The sequence below is a fragment of the Phocoena phocoena genome, chromosome 9 (assembly GCF_963924675.1).
Source record: "Phocoena phocoena chromosome 9, mPhoPho1.1, whole genome shotgun sequence".
Taxonomy (NCBI): Eukaryota; Metazoa; Chordata; class Mammalia; order Artiodactyla; family Phocoenidae; genus Phocoena; species Phocoena phocoena.
The window spans coordinates 92363778-92382254 of record NC_089227.1 but is presented as its reverse complement, the minus strand read 5'-3'; the positions used below and the strand labels follow the sequence as shown (position 1 = coordinate 92382254).

The following is an 18477-nucleotide window of genomic DNA, read 5'->3' as shown; positions in this document are numbered from 1 at the left end:
AACTTTTTATACTCAGTGTTAATTATGCAGCTCTGTCTTAATTGCTTTATTCTTTCTTTCAAAAGTCATCCCTTTGTTCAAAAGTTCCAGTTGGACTTAAAAAGTATCGGAAGAATCTTTGTCTAGGCTATATAGTTTTTACCGATGGCTTAATTATCATACAAGTAAATGTAGTCTTTAAAATATTTTTGTGTAGGGCGTCTATTGATGAAATTCTTAAGCGCAATAATAAGACTATAATTTTTCTCTGCAGGTGGTGACAAAGTGATAGATGTCATTGATGTGGCAAGGCAGGCAGACAGCAAAATGACACTTCACAATTATGTTAAATACTTCATGAATCCTAACAGACCAAAAGTGTTAAATGTGATCAGCCTCGAATTTTCAGATACAAAGTGAGTAGTTCTGGACGTTTTGGTTTAGCCTTCTGAGTGTTAGCTAAAATGTAGTTAAATGATGAATTTCTTTTAGTAAAAAACGTCATTGTGACTTCTAAAGTGGTCCAGTGATATAGCTATGTTGTAAATTTTGCTTTGGTACCCTCAAACTTTAAGTATTGCTGTTAGCTGTGAGTTCCAGTTAATTTCTTGGTTTGGGTTGAGATGGGAGATGAAATTTTAAGAAGTTTTAATTTGCATGATGTGGGTGTGTGTGTATGTGTGTGTTTGTTTTTTTAAAGGATGTCTGAATTGGTGGAGGTTCCTGATATAGCCAGAAAACTTTCCTGGGTGGAAAATTATTGGCCTGATGATTCAGTCTTTCCCAAGCCATTTGTTCAGAAATACTGCTTAATGGGAGTTCAAGACAGCTACACAGATTTCCACATTGACTTTGGTGGGACTTCAGTTTGGTACCATGTCCTCTGGGTAAGCTTGGGGTATTTGTTCACTTAATCACAAAAACGTACAGTCTTATTTTTCCACGGGTGTATTCATTTGCTATAAATGACATTTGTAAAGAGGGAAGTGTTTTGTACTTTTTCAGTGGGAGCTGTCATTTTAAATACTTACAGAAGCATTATGATTTTCTTTTTTTAATCCCAAGTAATGGAGGAGCCATGAATTCTTAATTTATATAGATTCCCTTTTTTTGCCCCCATCTTATAAATTAATCTTTTTTAGCCTTTTGTCTCTTTTTGTTTCTTCTTCCCCCTAGTCAGTTACCAGTTAATCCCTGAATCTAATACCTGAGAAGGAGCAAAATTATAGTAATAATTGCTTCTGACCTTAAGGTGAGGCTAAAGACAGCTAGTTGGATAAGTCAGGAATGCCCATAACAATACGAATTCTCCTCAGGAGCTTATATTCACCTTGCTTTATTGAGAACTGTGCTATTCCGTACAGTAGCCACTCGGCACATGTAGCTACATTTAACTAATTAAATATAATTTAAAATTCAGTTCCGCATTTGCACTAACCCCATTTCAGGTGCTCAGTAGCCACATAGGGCTCATAACTGCTATATTGGGTAGCACAGATATAGAGCATTTCCATCGCCACAGAAGGTTCTTTCGGGCAGTGCTGATCTAGAGCCAGATCTTCGTCAGTATCACATGCCTGTGCATCAGCAATGCTCTGGACTATGTTTGATGCTGTGCCCTTGAGCTCCTCTTCCTTTCCTCCGTGAGAAAGCAAAGGGTTAGTTCATTAAAGAAAGTTTATTCACAGATCTTTAAAAATAATTGTATTATTATATGTCTTAGGAGAAAGGGCCAAGTTTGCAGAGATGAGTCTCTGTAACCTGGGGCCTATTAACACGTATTTACTTCTCTACCTTGCAAATGAGATCAGTAGGATGTTTGTGATTCTTTACCCTCCTCGCTTGTAACTATTTCTCCATCCCTGCTTTATTGACCCCTTGTCGTATTTGAGACGGGAGCCTTAGCTCCTTTGGAGATGCTTATTAAGGGCAATAGCTATTGATCAGGTATGTGAAATATGTCTTTTTGAGCCTTAAAAAAATCTGATAATTATCTAATTTAATTTAGAACATTGTATTGGGAAATTACATCAATATAGGCCATCCTAGAATGGCATTTCCTTTTTCAAAAATAGTGTGATTACTTCCTCCTAGGGCGAGAAGGTTTTTTATTTGATAAAGCCAACAGATGACAATTTGGCACTCTATGAATCTTGGAGTTCATCTGTGACCCAGAGTGAAGTGTTCTTTGGAGATAAGGTGGATAAATGCTACAAATGTGTGGTAAAGCAGGGACATACCTTATTTGTTCCTACAGGTAAGGTTTTAATCCCATCCCGCTCCCCATAGTGGATACTCATCACATGGAGTCAGCTTTCGATTGAAATCTCTGACTTTAATGTGTTTGGAAAGTAGTTTTGCATAGCCCGAGAGATGATTCTGATCTTGGACTTTTCACTTCTTTGTGCCTTAGAGGGCTTCTCTTGTAGTCAGGACTTGTTTTGGCATTGTGTTTTATGTCATTTGCCTTCACTTTTATTTTTATTTAGAAAAATTCATCTACCATAATCCTCACCCTTTTAAAGTGTACAATTCAATGGTTTTTAGTAGATTAACAGGGCTGTGCAACCCTACCCCTATCTAATTCCAGAACATTTCATCACTTCAAAAAGAAACCCCATGCCAATTAGCAGTCACTCCACATTTCCCCTCCTCTGAGCCCCTAGCAACCACTAGTGTGCTTTCAGTCTCTGCAGATCTGCCTGTTTGGGGCATTTCATATATCATACGTGGCCTTTTGTATCTAGCTTCTTTTAGTTATAGCATCATGTTGACTGGGCTCATCCATGTTGTAGCCCTTGTCAGTGTTTCTTTGCCTTTTATGGCCAAATAATATTCCATTGCATGGATGTACCACATTTCATTTATCCCTTCATCAGTTGATGGACATTTGGGTTGTTTCCACTTTTTGGCTCTTACGAATAGTGCTGCTTTGAACGTTTGTGTGAAAGTTTTTGTGTGCAGGTTTGTTTTCATTTCCCTTGGTTATATATACCTAGTAGTGGAATTGCTGGGTCATATGGTTTAATGATGTTTAACTTTTTGAGGAACTGCCAAACTGTTTTCCTAGTGGCTGCACCATTTTACATTCCCACCAGCAATGTACAGGTGTTCCCATTTCTCTACATCCTCACCAACACTGTAGTTATCTTTTTTTATTTTTGTCATTCTAGTGGGTGTGAAGTACTTCTATCTCATTGTGGTTTTAATTTGCATTTCCTTAATGAGTAATGATGCTGAGCATTTCTCTTATTGGCCATTTGTATATCTCCTTTGGAGAAATGTCTATTTAAATCCTTTACCCATTTTTATGTTGGGTTGTCTTTTTATTGTTGAGCTGTAAGCATTCTTTATATATTCTGTACACTAGACCCTTATCAGATATATGATTTGCAATATTTTCTCCCATTCTGTGGGTTGTCTTTTCATTTTCTTGATAATGTCCTTTGCATAAATTTTTGATGAAATTCCCTTTAATTTTAACTGGCCAGCTCTACATTGATGTCAAAGGCCCAAGCCTGCTGTAAGAATCTGGGCAGCTGTCCTGGGGCAGTTAGGAGGCAATGAGTCTGTTTTGAGGGACCCTAGGAAGGGATTGAGTACCAGCCTTAGCTATAGCCTCAAGTATAGGTATCAGGTCTGTCATTTTGAGACGTGACTAAATGCAGGGTATGGACTCTCCAGGTCAGTGGTTTTGAGAATTGTGTTCTTCTGATTTGGGTGACCTTAATGGCTACACAGTTTGCCAGGATCTGTTACAGGCCCTGCTTTCTTACCTTGCCTCTGGAGTATATAAGAAGAAGTAGGTGTTGAGCAAATGAATGAATCAATGCCTAGAACTACCAGAATTTATAAATCTAGATACGTATCAATATTTTCACTGTGAATGGGCTAAGCTCCTCCCTTAAAGCCCCTCCCTTAAAGGCCCCCAAAGCTCCCTCTTATAACAGATATTTTGTTATGCCCACTTCAAAAATCTTGAATTCACATTTATCATTAATATAACCTCCTGCACCAGTAATTCCCCCCCATTGATGTAATGACCTAATTAGAATATAAAGAAGAAATTAAAAGTAATTTATGAGAACCCATCATTGTGCAGTGTCCCCGCTCAGGCACAGCAGCCTTACAGGTCAGGATGACGCACAGGCCAGCTAACCAGTACAGGTGTGTAATTGGTAGTTCAAAGTCTGTGGCTCTGGTGTGGATTAATGGTTCGCAAACTTCATTGACCATCAGAATCACTTGGAGGGCTTATTAAAACGCAGAGTGCTGGGCCTTAACCCCAGCGGTTCCGATTCAGTAGCTCTGGGGTGGGCCTGAGAATTTGCATTTCTAACAAGTTCCCGGCTGAGGCTGGTGCTGCTGGTCTGGGGACCACATTTGAAGAACTGCTGCCGTAGATAGTGTGATTTTTTTTTTTTTTCCCCCCCAAGGTAGTTGGCAACTGATACACTTCCTTCAGTTTACAGGCTACCTAGTTGTATTCCTGGAAAATTGTGCCAAAACCATGCAAAAGATCCTTGTTTCATATGAATGGAGTTATAGTTTCTGGGCTCAGACAGTTAATAACAGATTTTGCACCTATCTGAATGCCCAGCAGAAATTTGAAAGTCCTGACTAATAGAGGACACTTTCTTACTGTGTGGAACTGTCCTGCATGTTGCATCCCTGGCTCCCGCTCGCAAAATGACAGTAGTGCCTCCTGATCACTGTGACCAAAAAAAGCCCACCAAACTGTCTAGATCACACTCTACAGGTGGTACCGCCTCCGTGGAGGACCACTGATCTACAGAATTTGAAGCCAGCAGAGACTTCAAATTTGTGATTTCAGGGTCAAGCTCAAGGCTTTGTGCCTTTGAGCACACACATGGTCACCACTTGAAAGCCAGTCTTGGGGGGAGTGTTTTGATATTGTGTTACAGCACAATGAGGGATCAGAATATGAAAAGTATAAGGAAAATGGGGTCTGTCTATTTTAACAGTCAACTTTTACGTGCAAACGTATGTGTGTGTATTGATTTATGTTTATATGAAGTCTTTATGTTCAGTCTACGGACCTTTCTTTCAAAAGTTTAGCATCATCTCAGAAATGAGCCTCACTTTGAAAACATTTTTATGGGAAAACATTTTGACTTTGTGGGAAAATATCATTTTGATTGCCAGCATTTATATTTATAGGACCATAACCCTGCCTAATGAAATGTGGGTGATCTACTTTTTCTTTCTTAGAGGAAGGTCCCAGGTTGAGTTCCATTGATCCTCCTCTGCTTGGTCCCTAAGGACACTTGTTTCAGGATGACACTAGGGAGGCAAAGCGCCCAGCCAGTCCCGTTGTTCATTTAATGAAAACGCGCTTGCCTCGCTCTAACCAGATTTGACTTGTCTCAGAGTAAAATCTTTAATGTAAAGTAGATTGTGTTTTTAAGCTAAAAAACTGAAACAGCAACAACCACAAAAACCTTCACCTATCCTGCACCGTAATTTTGTCTAATTCGGTCAATCCATTTATCTTAAACACAGCACAGAGGCTGGCATATAATAGGCATTTAATACATATTTGAATCATTGAACCTCTAGATGGTAATAGACATTAGCTTCTCTAGCACTGAAGTATGAGGTAAACTGATTTTGATATTTTGTTTCTTAAAATAGGTATATATCACATTTGTGTGGTTTGAATATTGAAAAATCACTGATTTATATACTTTTAACCATTTCAGGGTGGATTCATGCTGTGCTCACTTCTCAGGACTGTATGGCTTTTGGGGGGAACTTTCTGCACAACCTTAACATTGGCATGCAGCTCAGGTTTGTGTCATCAGTATTTAAAGGATCTTTTGTCCTTTCTTAAATAGGACTTAGTTCTAAAAGTAAAAAAAAAAAAAAAAAAAAAAAATTCAGCAACATACTTAATTGAGATCTCATGGAGATAGGCCCTGAGAAATTATTAGGAACTTTTAACAAAAGTATTGTGTTAAGATTTTGACAGGAGAACACCTTGATGCTTTTCTAATCTAAAACAAAAAGAATAATTTATTCAATTTGAGATTAGATATCTCCCCAAATTTCAAAATTTTGTAGAAATGGATAGGCTGTCCTTTGGCTATTTTTACAGTGGGGGAATTGAACTAAAACCAGTCAGACTCAGGTGTGACATATGCTGCTGGGGCAGAGCAACCCTAAGTTAGGATCGTTGTCAAAACACCTGCTTTAATTTTGCTGTGGTAAAGAATTAACAGCTATTTCCCCTTCTGCATGAGAATTTGACCTTTGGGTAATAACTTCCCCTGGTAGCCTAATGAGAGAAGAATGTTCCAAGGCAACATTGCTTATGGTAAAATGATTCCTGATCGATAAACCGCATCAGTACTGGCAGAACTAGGAATACCTAGTAGGAAGCCATGTCTTTGGGCTTTCCTGAGTGTGACTGCTATAACTTGGCCTGCCCCTGGGGAGCCCCGGAAGCCATGCATCTGTGGAGTTATTACAAGAGATTCTGGCTCTTATGGGGGGTATGAAGCTTTAAGCTAGGGCAGCTCCCACACTTGCCAAGTACGAATCTTGTTTCTTTATACCTGAGCTGTCCCTGGGGAAAGACGGCTCCTGGCTGTGTGGACTGCTGCAAGGACTCCCACGGAAGACTCACCCTGTGGCGAGCTGTGGTTTCTCACAGGTCTTCTCACCTTGACCCTTGCCAAGTGTGGTCCTGAGCTTGAATGCTTAGTAGAGCCTAAAGAAAATGCCGTGAGAGGGTGTTGCAGTGCCGTCCAACACGGGCAGCTGGTTTCTAAACACATCGTTCTATTTATTATAGTGGAACCCTTGTAAAAGTCCTTCTGTTAAAACTAGGCTACAGATCCCAAGGGGTGATCTTTTTGAAGCCCACTGTAAATTCTTCAGTATCCTGTCAAGTCTGTTAAGGGTGGACCTGAGTAAGATCACAGCTCAGTCTTAACCCACGTGTGGTGGTGTTGAGCGATGTGCACTACTCCATTGGTCTTATACGTCGTGGGCTGCTTATTTTAGTTAAGTTGATTGTCTCCATTTAACTTTGAAATGCTAATATTAATATTAAATTTCTTTAACTCTTATTTATTTAGGTGTTATGAGATGGAAAAAAGGCTAAAAACACCAGATCTTTTCAAATTCCCTTTCTTTGAAGCCATATGTTGGTTTGTAGCCAAAAACTTGCTGGAGACCCTAAAAGGTAATAAATAATCTGTACATTTTGTTGTTTCGTATGATGCATGATACTTCTAAATTCACTAAAAGCCACTCATAGAAAGAGAGGTTCCTTTTAAAATGTGGTGTGGCTATTGTCCCTATTTTGTTTTTCGTTTTTTTTTTTTGGTGGTACGCGGGCCTCTCCCTGTTGCGGAGCACAGGCTCCGGACGCGCAGGCTCAGCAGCCATGGCTCACGGGCCCAGCCGCTCCGCGGCATGTGGGATCTTCCCGGACCGGAGCACGAACCCGTGCCCCCCGCATCGGCAGGCGGACTCTCAACCACCGCACCACCAGGGAAACCCCCTATTTTGTTTTTTAAATGCATGATTTTCCTCTGTTCAGAACCTTTTTAGCAAATTAGAAAATCTCTAGTCCATAGGCATAAAAATGAGATATATGAAGAGCAGCATCAGAACCACATAGGTAATATTGAAAAACGTTCCTTTCACTGGGACTCTAGTCATCTGCACACAGGATCAGGCACGTAAAAGTGCCTCACTAACAAAAATGCAGTTGAAGCCAAGGGACTGTTACCTAGTATTTGTTCCCAAACATTTGCTTTTAAAAAATCGAGGGAATAATTTTCATGTCCTGAGTGAATCAGGTGGTGTCTGTGCCATTACCATTATGACCATTATGTGGCCAGTATAAGGCACCTGTTAGCACAAACCAGCTAGTGTCAGGCTATGCATCTACAGTTGAAGAAAAATGGTTCTTTTCAAGGGAGGTGGGAAATATATCCCTTTAAACTTGAAAGGTACCACCTCTTTTATGTGGAATTTCAGATTTTGATGTTTTATTACTGGTTTAATAATCCTTGAGCAGTCAAGTTGGAGACTCACTGTAACCTCCACTTTTATCTATTTTTTGCTTTTTGTGCACTTATGCCCATGAACATACAGTCCATCTGGTTTTTGTGTTGTCTAACTTTCCTAGTCAGTTTGCCAGTAGTGCTACTATATTTTTTAAAATTATTTAATTAATTTATTTATTGGCTGCGTTGGGTCTCGTTGCTGCATGCGGGCTTTCTCTGGTTGCGGCAAGTGAGGGCTACTCTTTGTTGCAGTGCGCGGGCTCTCATTGCGGTGGCTTCTCTTGTTGTGGAGCACGGGCTCTAGGCACGGGGGCTTCAGTAGTTGTGGCATGTAGGCTTAGTAGTTGTGGCTCGTGGGCTCTAGAGCACAGGCTCAGTAGTTGTGGCACACGGGCTTAGTTGTTCCACGGCATGTGGGATCTTCCCGGACCAGGGCTCGAACCCGTGTCTCCTGCACTGGCAGGTGGATTCTTACCCACTGCACCACCGGGGAAGTCCCAGTACTACTATTATAATTAACTCCCAGAAGAAGAGATATAAACAGATTAAACAATAAAGTCTAGTCTAAACATTTGGGGGTCTTCCCCATTTAAATGTTACACAAGAAGAAAAGGTAAAAGGAAAAAAAACTACCAATAACTTATTTCCCAGGATGGCATGCACGGAATTAAATGATAAAAATCATTTATGGTTTCTTTCCTTAAAAGGGGGGCTGGGGAAAGCTCACTTTCTTTGGAAGGAAAGAGCAGTAGAACCCCGTCTCACACCTTGTAGCACTGTGTAGAGGTAGGTGTCTTGACAGTGGTGCAGCTGTACAGGATGGAGGTGGGATCCCGTGGATGGGGAGGAATAGTGCTCTCGGGTATTTTTCTTGGCTGCAGGGATGTCACAGTAGATCCACAGAGTTGCAATATATGATTTTCAGTAAAATACTGGACAGTAAATTTCATAGTCTCCTATTCAAGTAGAAGCCTGGGAAAATAGGAACACTTATAAAAACACTTACAAATGTCCTTATTTTCTGGAAATAAAACCCAATTACTGAACTCTCCAGGTAAGAGCTTGGCAATTCAATATTCAGAAAATTCAGAGCACTTTTTCCATCTTTCTCTTCTCACTAACACATACATGTACACACACACACACACACACACACACATACTGACATATATACACACCTGGGGTAATGCTTTTTCCTTAATGTCTAAGAGGGGCTCATCAGCCGACTTTTTAGAACAAATTAAAAATTTATCTAAAAGACAAACTCTTGCTGTTCCCCTTGCAGCCACAAGCAGCAAATTGTTCAGTCTTAAAATAACGATTTAACCTTTGTTTTAGACCATTGAGAGTTCAGAAATATTGAGGTCTCACTGAAAACATGAACCTATACATTAAAAACCTAAAAAAAACCTCGATTACTGTAAAAGGATATTTGTAGGTGAGGTTTTAAAATGTTTCCATTTTGTCATCTATATCAGTACAGGCTACCTGGCAATATTAGTGAGTCAGTCCAGTCCCACTAAGGCTAGAGCCAGATGACCACTATACCACTTGCCGTTGTCTTAGGATTCATCCTGGAAGCAGGAATGGTGGTCTTGTTACCCCGCATTATGTTGTTTTTTTATTCCTGACCCTTTAACTTTCTACTATGGCCTGCTATCTTCCAGCTCAGGCTGTTAATAAGGTTTATATGATGGGTTAAATAAGTGTGGATTATATGAAACTCTTAACTGTGTTTAGTGTTAGTAATAATAAAACAGTGAACCAATTTTGGGTTCATGTAAGTAAATTAAACACTGAGCAGAAGTGAGATCTTTTGCTTTTGTTTCACCTTACCTGAATTTTAGACCACATCTAATATATTTTGCATGAGTTTTAGATAATCAATTTGGTTTTAAAACCCAGAAGAGACATTTGTATGTGTGTATGTGTATTTGCCTTTACAATAACGTAGTATGTCATGCCCATAGTCAGTTGTGTAGGTCACACACTGCGTACACATATTCTCTCGTACAGTTGAAAGAATTGCACAGCTGTCACTCAGGTCAGCTCTACCCAAAGTAAACAAAAACAGCCTTGCTGCTACCTTAGAGAGGCCCAGTTATTTTTCCCATTGCACCCTCCTCCTTCCCTTCTAGAGAGAACCACCATCCTGACTTTTGTGAAATCCTTTGCTTCAGTTTTATCACCGTGTCGCTCACTAAACTAGTTTAATTGTGTCCATTCCTAGACCTGTTGTGAGTAGATTCCTGCTGATCCTCTTGTGGCCTGTCATTCACTCAGCCTTATGTGTGTGAGCTTTCTTTTAACTGGAGCATTTAGTACAACTACATTTAATGTAATACTGTTTCTTTTTCTTTCTCACCTTTTCAACTGATTGTTTGTTATTTCTCCATTAACTTGTTTGCTATTTGGTGGTTACTCAAAACCTAAAGTTAATCCCTTTGTCGCAGAGCACTAACTCCTTTCCCCCTCAACTTCATTGCCGCAGAACTGAGAGAAGATGGTTTCCAGCCTCAGACTTACCTAGTACAGGGAGTGAAAGCGCTGCATACTGCTTTAAAATTATGGATGAAAAAAGAAGTAAGTAGTTGTCTTTGGTGAATTAATTGTTAATTTTTACATGGCAAGTTCAGGAAAACAGAGTCCTTATGTTATTTTGGAGTAGTAGAAGGAATGGAAATCATGCTTTAAGTACAACCTGCATTTTATTGGACAATATATACAAATGTGCTGGTTTATGTTTATATTTATGAGAATGAAGTACCTTGGTATTTCTTTTAACCTCAAAAAGAAAGTAAATTTGAGTATATCTAGGATATTGACTAAGAAATGAACATGTAGATATAGAATAATAACATATAACTTTGAGCTCACATAGTGTGCTAACCACTGTGCTTAGTTTTTATATCCATAAACTCATTTACTCTTCAAAACAACTATATGAGGTTGGGGTACTCTTGGTATCCCCATTTTACATATGGGGAAGCTGAGGTTCAGAGCTTAAGAACTTGCCCAAGACAACTGGTAGAGCTAGGATTAAAGCTCAGTCTCTGTGTTTGCAAAGCCTATGCTGTTATCCCTCTGCTAGTCTTATGTAAGAACGAAGGAAAAGAGAGGTCAAGGTTCAAGCAGGAGATTTCCATTTTTCCCTAAAATGTGGTCTAGTTTGCATTTGAATCCCACCACCTCTAAGAGGTCATCCCAGGTCTCCATTTGGAAGCAGTATGTCCTTTCCTTATGCGTCCGTAGCATATCTCTTGTGCCAGTGGGCTTAAAAGTAATGTCCATAAAGTAATGTGTCCATGTCCTCTTGTCTAAGTTTATAAGCTCTTGAAAAACAGGGACTTTCTAATCTTCATTTCCTTCCTGGAACTTTACACACAATGTTTTAATAAATGATAAATAGTTGAGCTGATGAAAATACATTCCCATGCTAATTTCTCAAATGCCCACCTGAAATAAAAATCCCCCTCTTAAAAGATATTGGGAGACAGTAATTAATAGGTTACCCTCCCAATAATTTTATGCTCCCTTTCACGTTATTATCATTGCTGCATATCCATTAAGAGTAAGGGCACTGTGGAAGCATTCAGGAAAATAAAAATCATGTCTTCCAATGTCAAAGATGTCATCATCTAAATGACAAAGGCATAAACAGATTACAAAAGTATATAGTATATAAAAAGATAAAAACAAAATAAAGGGTATGTTGCAAAAACCATGTCATTCTTTTCCTTCTGAAGGCTGTAGACGAGTTGTTCTCAAACTTGTCTGTTTATCAAAATTGCCTTTAGAGTTTTTAAAAAATAAACTCCCTGCTTCTTTCCCGAGAGATTCTGACTTAATTGATCTGGGATAGGATCTGAACCTCTGTTTTTAACAGACTTCGTAGGTGATTTTGATGCACAGTAAAACTCATCAAATAATACATACCGTTAATTCATTGCATTTGAGGTGCACTTTTAAAAGCATGACGTTTGCAGTTAACTGTCCACCTTGCTCTAAGATGAGAGGTAGCTTAGCATAGTGGCTTAGAGCGTGAACTCTGGAGTCAGAGGCTTGGATTCAAGCCTTAGCAATGCTGCTAATAAGCCGCTAACCTGTGCTTGAGGCCCTCAACTGTAAAGTGGGAGTCCTAATAGTATCGCTGTCAGAGTGTTGTTGAAAGGATTTATGAGTCAACACCCGTAAAGTACTCAACTGTATCTTGATGTCATTAGTTTGTTTTAACAAATTATGCCAAACCAAGGAGAGGATGTAAAGCAGAAGTAACAATTAGTACGTTAAGTGTGCCTAAAAGGTCAAAACTTTCTTAGATATACAGATTAATATTTGGAAATAGACATAATAAATAATGACAGCAGTTTGCAGTTCAGTAGATATGGTAATTAATTCCTCCTTCCTGTGGATGGGATCTTTTCCCTATTTTGCTTTCAATGTGAAAAGAAAAAATCTTGGCGAATTAGATTTCTCATGAGAAACTAGGACTATTTTAGTGCCTGAGTTCCCCCTTACAGATCCTTACGTATTATGAATTAAATTTAGTTAGTTTCTCTACTAATTATAGTAGTAGTTAGAATTACAGTAGGCTTTGAGGTGTAGAGTCCATATAGAACAAAATTTACAGTAAGACAAGTCCATTTTTAACTCAAGGTAAGAGGATTTTATGAGTTAATAAGGATCTCCTTAGAAGATATGAAACCAACCACATGAGCTCTGAGACCTGACTTGTGGGTATTTGACCTTGTCTGTAATATCTAGAGAACCTGAAAATTGATTTAGTAAATTAGTTTTTACATCTTAAAATGTAAGTAACTTTGGTTGTCTTATCTTTGTTAATCCAAATACAGCTTGTATCTGAACATGCCTTTGAAATTCCAGACAATGTTAGACCTGGACATCTTATTAAAGAACTTTCTAAAGTAATTCGAGCAATAGAGGTAAGAGTAGAAACTATCATCTAAATGCCTGGTTACTCTCTGCTCTGAGAAGCACTTGGATCTACCACCACACTACAAACATTGGAAAGCCCTGACACTCTTAGAAGAAATAGAATGCACTGTGTCTTGGAAGGAGTCTCAGGTGTTCAGGCTCCCAAAGTCCTACGGAGAAATCTGGAGTATTGTATCATAGTGAAGTAATAAGGAAGCAGTTACCGGCTTACTTCAGGTTCTTCAGGTTACTCCAAAAAAAAATACAGCATAAACAAAACTTTCAGATCTCATTCATTTCTGCAATGCAGAGATGAATACATGTTAAGAAATGAAAGAAAGAGAAAAGGTAAGATGAGTAAGAGCTGGGTGAAACTGAATTGGAAAGAGGGATGACACAAGTAAGGTGGGGCAAGGAGATCCACTTGAGTGAAAATATTACAGCAACTCGTTTAGGTAAATGCCCTTTGATAAAAGCCCATGAAGTCTTAGATTAGGTGTTTTAATTTATTAATTAGAGCTATTCTAGGTATTAAAGAAAGGGGGTTTTAGTTAAAGGAATTCTTGAGGAAGGTGGTTCTGTTAGTATCCAGCTTGAACTGAAAGGAAATTAAGTGGAGGAATGGCGGCTAATTGACACAGCTCAGATTAGGGCTGTGTTTGGGGGAATGAAAAGAGGTGTATGTCTAAGAAATATTAAAATGTTGGGTTTAATATCCTTGGATAGAGTATTTCATGTAATTCTCAATATGTTCAGATATGGTAGGAAATTATTTTCTGTTTTTGAAGAGCTGCATATAAATAGATTTTTAAAATCAAAAGTCACATATTTAATCTTAAATATATTTGTAAATGGATACATATATAAATACCATATATAATAACAACCAAAACTAAGAATAAACTCAATAAGAAAGGTGTAGGTCTGTATGCAAAAACTATAAATCTTTACTAAGAGAAATAAAACTATAGTTGAATAAATGGGAGTGTCATTTCTGAAATATGTCAATTCCAAATTAGTATCACATATTGAAAATGGTAAAATATACTTGGAAGAATAATTGGACAAAGATAGTCAACAAAGTGTTTTTTTGTTGTTTTGGGGTTTTTGTTTTTTAATTGGAGGGTAGGGAGAACAGAAGGAAGCAAAATGGCAGTAGAGAAATGTACAAAGAAAATATAAACGAGTATTTCACCAAAGAAGACATAGAAATGGCCAATCCAATAAAAAGATGAAAAATATTCTCAGTATGCGAAAAAGTATTCAAGTACATTTTGCCACATAATTTATGATTTCAAATGATCATTTATCAGATTGGCAAAGATAAAATTCTTTATTTTTGTGCTGCTGGTTGGAAGTGTAAATAGTTCATGCTTTCTAACTGGCATATCCCTTGACTTAGCATTATTTTAATAAAGTAAATAAGAGGAATCCAATTAAACTTTGTACATGACCATACCTGTTTACCACTATCACCTCTTGGAACCAAAATGATAGTAAAAGAATAAAAAGCAATATATCCTGAAGACAAAGAGAACAATAGAGATGAAGACTCCAACAAAATTTTGGAAGCTGGAAAGCAAATGTTCAAGTGGTAACTGACTTAGCAGACCAGAGAGAGCTGAAACCTCTGGGTTTCAGAGAGAAACCTCTCTCTGGGTTTCAGAGAGAAACCTCTGGGAGAAGACCAGAGCAGATCTTATTTGTACAGTAAAACCTTCAAAAAGTTCAGCAATCAGGGAAACTAGGACCCTCTGAATATGAGAGTGGAGGTGGGGTTGAAAGCAGGATTGATTAAAGGTCTATTTAAGAAATAAATTGACCTCCAGATCCCTGCCTTAACACATGCAAAAAACTAGAGATTTAATTTTTTAGAGGTTGAACTTGAGACTGGACTTTGGCCACTGAACCCAGCTGAGGGAGATGGGTACTGTACTGAAAACAAGAGGATTAAGTGACAATCTACATAGTGAATGATTCTTCTTCCACGTGGCTCCCCAAAACACTGGCAGTCTGGCCTGTACCTCCCAAGCCAAGAAGAAGATCCACTGATGCTGACAATTTGAAACCTTCAGATGGAACAACCCAGATTCCTATAGTGAAACCCGTCAGTTGATAAAGCCCCACTCACACAGAGCTCCCAATTAGCTTTTTCCTTTTTACATACAGTGAAACCGCACAGGTCATGAAAGTACAATTCGAGTTTTGACAAAAGTATATACCTGTGTAACCCTTACCCCAGTTGAGCTAAAAATCATCTGCATCACCCCAGAAGGTCATTTCTTGCCCCCTTCTATTCAGTCTTGGACTATCATAGCTACCACTGTTCTGACCTGTCCTGCTATATCATAGATTAATTTTGCCTATTTTTGAATTTCAGATAAAGGCAGTCATACAGCATATAGTGTTTTTGTGTCTGGCTTCTTTAAACATAAGGCTTTTGAGATTCATTCACGTTGCATGTGTCAGTAGTTCTTTTTCATTGCTGAGTAGTATTCGGTTAAATGAATATACCACAGTTTGTTTTCCATTCTTCTGTTGATGAATATTTGGGTTATATGCAGATTTGGTCATTATGAATAAAACTGTTATAAGCAACCTGTGTGTCTTGTGGTAGATATATGTTTTCATTTTTCTTGGATAAATACCTGGGAGTAGAGTTGTTAAGTCATAGGGCAAATGAATTTTTAACTGTATGAGAATCTGCCAAATAGTTTTCCAAAGTGTTTGTACCATTTCACACTCTCACCAGCAATGCATGGGAGTTGTAGTTCCATATCCTTGCCAGTAAGTATTTGGTGTTTTCAGTCTTTTTCATTTTTGCTATTGCAGAGAATATGAAAATTGTTTCATTGTGGTGTTAGTTTACATTTTCCTGAAGACTGATGATGTTGAACACCGTTTTGTGTGCATGGCTGTCTGTATATCTTCCCTTATGAAGTATCTGTTTGAAGTTTTTGCCCATTTAAAAAATTATGTTGTTTTTATTATTGATTTTTAGGAGTTTATTATATATCCTGGACACAAGTTCTTTGTCCTTTGGCATGCATTCATTCATGTATGTACAGATGATATATATGAGATATATACATATATATATAATAGTTAATATTTACCCACAGCCTGTGGCTTACCTTTTCATTGTCTTCATGGTGTCTTCTTTTTTTTTTTTTACTTTTTTTCCCTTGAGATATAGTTCGTATGAAAAATGGTGTCTTTTTATGAGCAGAAATTTTTAATTTTGAAGAAGTCCAATTTATAAAATCTTTTTCTTTTATAAATAGTTAGTACCTTTCTGTGTGTCCTCTCTAAGAAATCTTTGCCCACCCAAGGTCTTGAAGATGCTTTCTTTTTTTTCTAGAAGCTTTTACATTTAGGTAAATGGCCAATCTTGAAATTTTATACATAGCGTAAGGTAAATTAAGGCATTATTTTTCCTCATATTTTTATGTAGTTTTCTTAGCACCATTTCTTGAAACCAGTTAGCTTTTTAATGCTTCCCTTTGAAAATGCATAGAAAGCCAAGAAAATTTTTTAAGACAGAGACCAAAAATAAAGGATAAAAAGGGGGGAAAAAAGTATTCAGAGGAAACAATCAATAAGCAAATAAGTCTCTAGCCCAAAACCCAACCATAACTGATACCCTGAAGAGAGAAAAGAGTAAATAGTACCTCCATGAAAAAAGAACAGGAAGCTTTAACAAAGGAACATTCAAAGCAAAAAGAAAAGGAGCTCTTGGAAATTAGAAATAAAATAGAAACAAAACTTAGTAGAATGGTTGGAAGATAAAGTTGGAAAAATCTCTCCCAAAGTTAAAAAAAAAAGAAATAGGACAGAAAAATTAGGTCGTTTTACACAATCACTGTCAAAATAATGTGAGTTCCAGAGAGAGATAACACAGAAAACAAGATTATCAGAAGAATAATCAAAGAAAATGTTTTAGAATTCAAGGACACACCTTCCCAAATTGAGAACTCTACAGAATTCCTGGTACAGTGAGTGAAAAAAGGCCTATTCAAAGGCACGTTTGGTCACATTTTAGAATACATGTCATGAAGTATATCCTAAAAAGCATCAAAGAAGGAAGTATGGGTCATATACAAAGAATCGGGAATGAGAATAATATCAGATTTCTCAACAGTAACATTACAGACTAGAAGGCAATAAAGCAGACTCTTTAACATTCTGGGATAGGAGGGATGCCAACCTACAGGTCTGCGTTCAGCCAAGCTATAAGTCAAATATGATGGTAAAAATGTCAGAGAGGCAAGGTCTCAAACAGTTTACCTCCATGTTCCCTTTCTCAGGAGACTCTTAGAGGATGTTCTGGGAGAGAGTAAACCGAAAAAGGAGGAGCCCTGGAATTCATTCTTCCAACAAATACTGAGTACCTACTATGTGCTGTGTCCCATCAGGAATCAAAGGCCCTGCCTGCATGGAGCTTAGTAGGAAGAGGCTGGCCGTAAATATTTTAATAACTCAGGAGTAAAGGAGTGCTCTGAAGAAAATAGAGGAGGGGAAAAGGGTAGGGAGTGACAGCCAGAGATGGGGGTGGGGTGGGGATGGCAGCTTTATGTGGTAGAATGGGAGCAGGTCGGGAATGGCCTTTGGTATCATGTGCAGGCCCAGAGTGCAGCTAGTCCAGGGTGGAGCAGGAGAATGAAAGGCTCCATATCAGTTGTTGATCTGAAATTCACATTTAACTGGGCATCTTGTACTTTATCAGGCCTTCCTGTCTAGGAGGTCTGTCTCCAAAGAAAAATATAAAGATTGATAAATTACTTAATGTGTTTGAATGTTTGCATTCTTCTAGTGGGAATTTGGGGATCAATTAGTGATAAATACATAGGAAGCAAAACAGATGGAGATGAGGCAATTATAAACTCAAGGGAAAGTCAAAGGATGTAAAAGTAAGTAGAGGTAATAATAGTATGTTACATGGCACTGGCTTGTAAATAATTTTCATTGAGTCCAGTTTAAATACTGAAGGAAGAGAAAGTGTGTGTGCCTTTAGGAGAGGTGTGCAAAGATTAAGACTTTATCTTACATAGTAGGGATTCAATAATGTCTGAAGCTGAAAAACCAAGAAATAACAGTTTAAACATGTTCTTTAGACATTTGGAGGCAAATAACTGAAACAACAACAACAACAAAAACAGCTACAAGAGTTGGAAGTGCTGGGTATATACCCCAAAGAATTGAAAGCAGGGTGCACACACATGTTCATAGCAGCATTATTCACAGCATCGAAAACGTGGAAGCAACCCGGACGTCCATCACAGATGAATGGATGAGCAAAATGTGTTATATACATACAGTGGAATATTATTCAGCATTAAAAAAGAAGGAAATTCTGACACATGCTACAACATGGATGAACCTTGAAGTTACTGTGTTAAGTGAAATAAGCCAGTCACAAAGGGAGAAATATTGTGTGATCCCATTTACATGTAGTTCCTAGAGTAGTCAGATTCATAGAGAAAGTAGAATGGTAGTTGCCTGGGGCTGGGGCTAAGGAGGA

The 18477-nt window shown here is 38.2% G+C and overlaps 1 protein-coding gene across 1 annotated transcript in view; it reads left to right on the top strand.

Moving 5' to 3' along the window:
• KDM7A (lysine demethylase 7A) overlaps positions 1-18477 on the top strand; it is a 74762-nt gene that overhangs the window by 46101 nt on the left and 10184 nt on the right. Inside the window, exons 5-11 of the mRNA XM_065883879.1 lie at positions 254-395; positions 680-866; positions 2074-2236; positions 5703-5790; positions 7083-7189; positions 10513-10604; positions 12875-12964. Coding sequence (XP_065739951.1) covers positions 254-395; positions 680-866; positions 2074-2236; positions 5703-5790; positions 7083-7189; positions 10513-10604; positions 12875-12964 — 869 coding nt within the window. The remainder of the gene's footprint in view (positions 1-253; positions 396-679; positions 867-2073; positions 2237-5702; positions 5791-7082; positions 7190-10512; positions 10605-12874; positions 12965-18477) is intronic.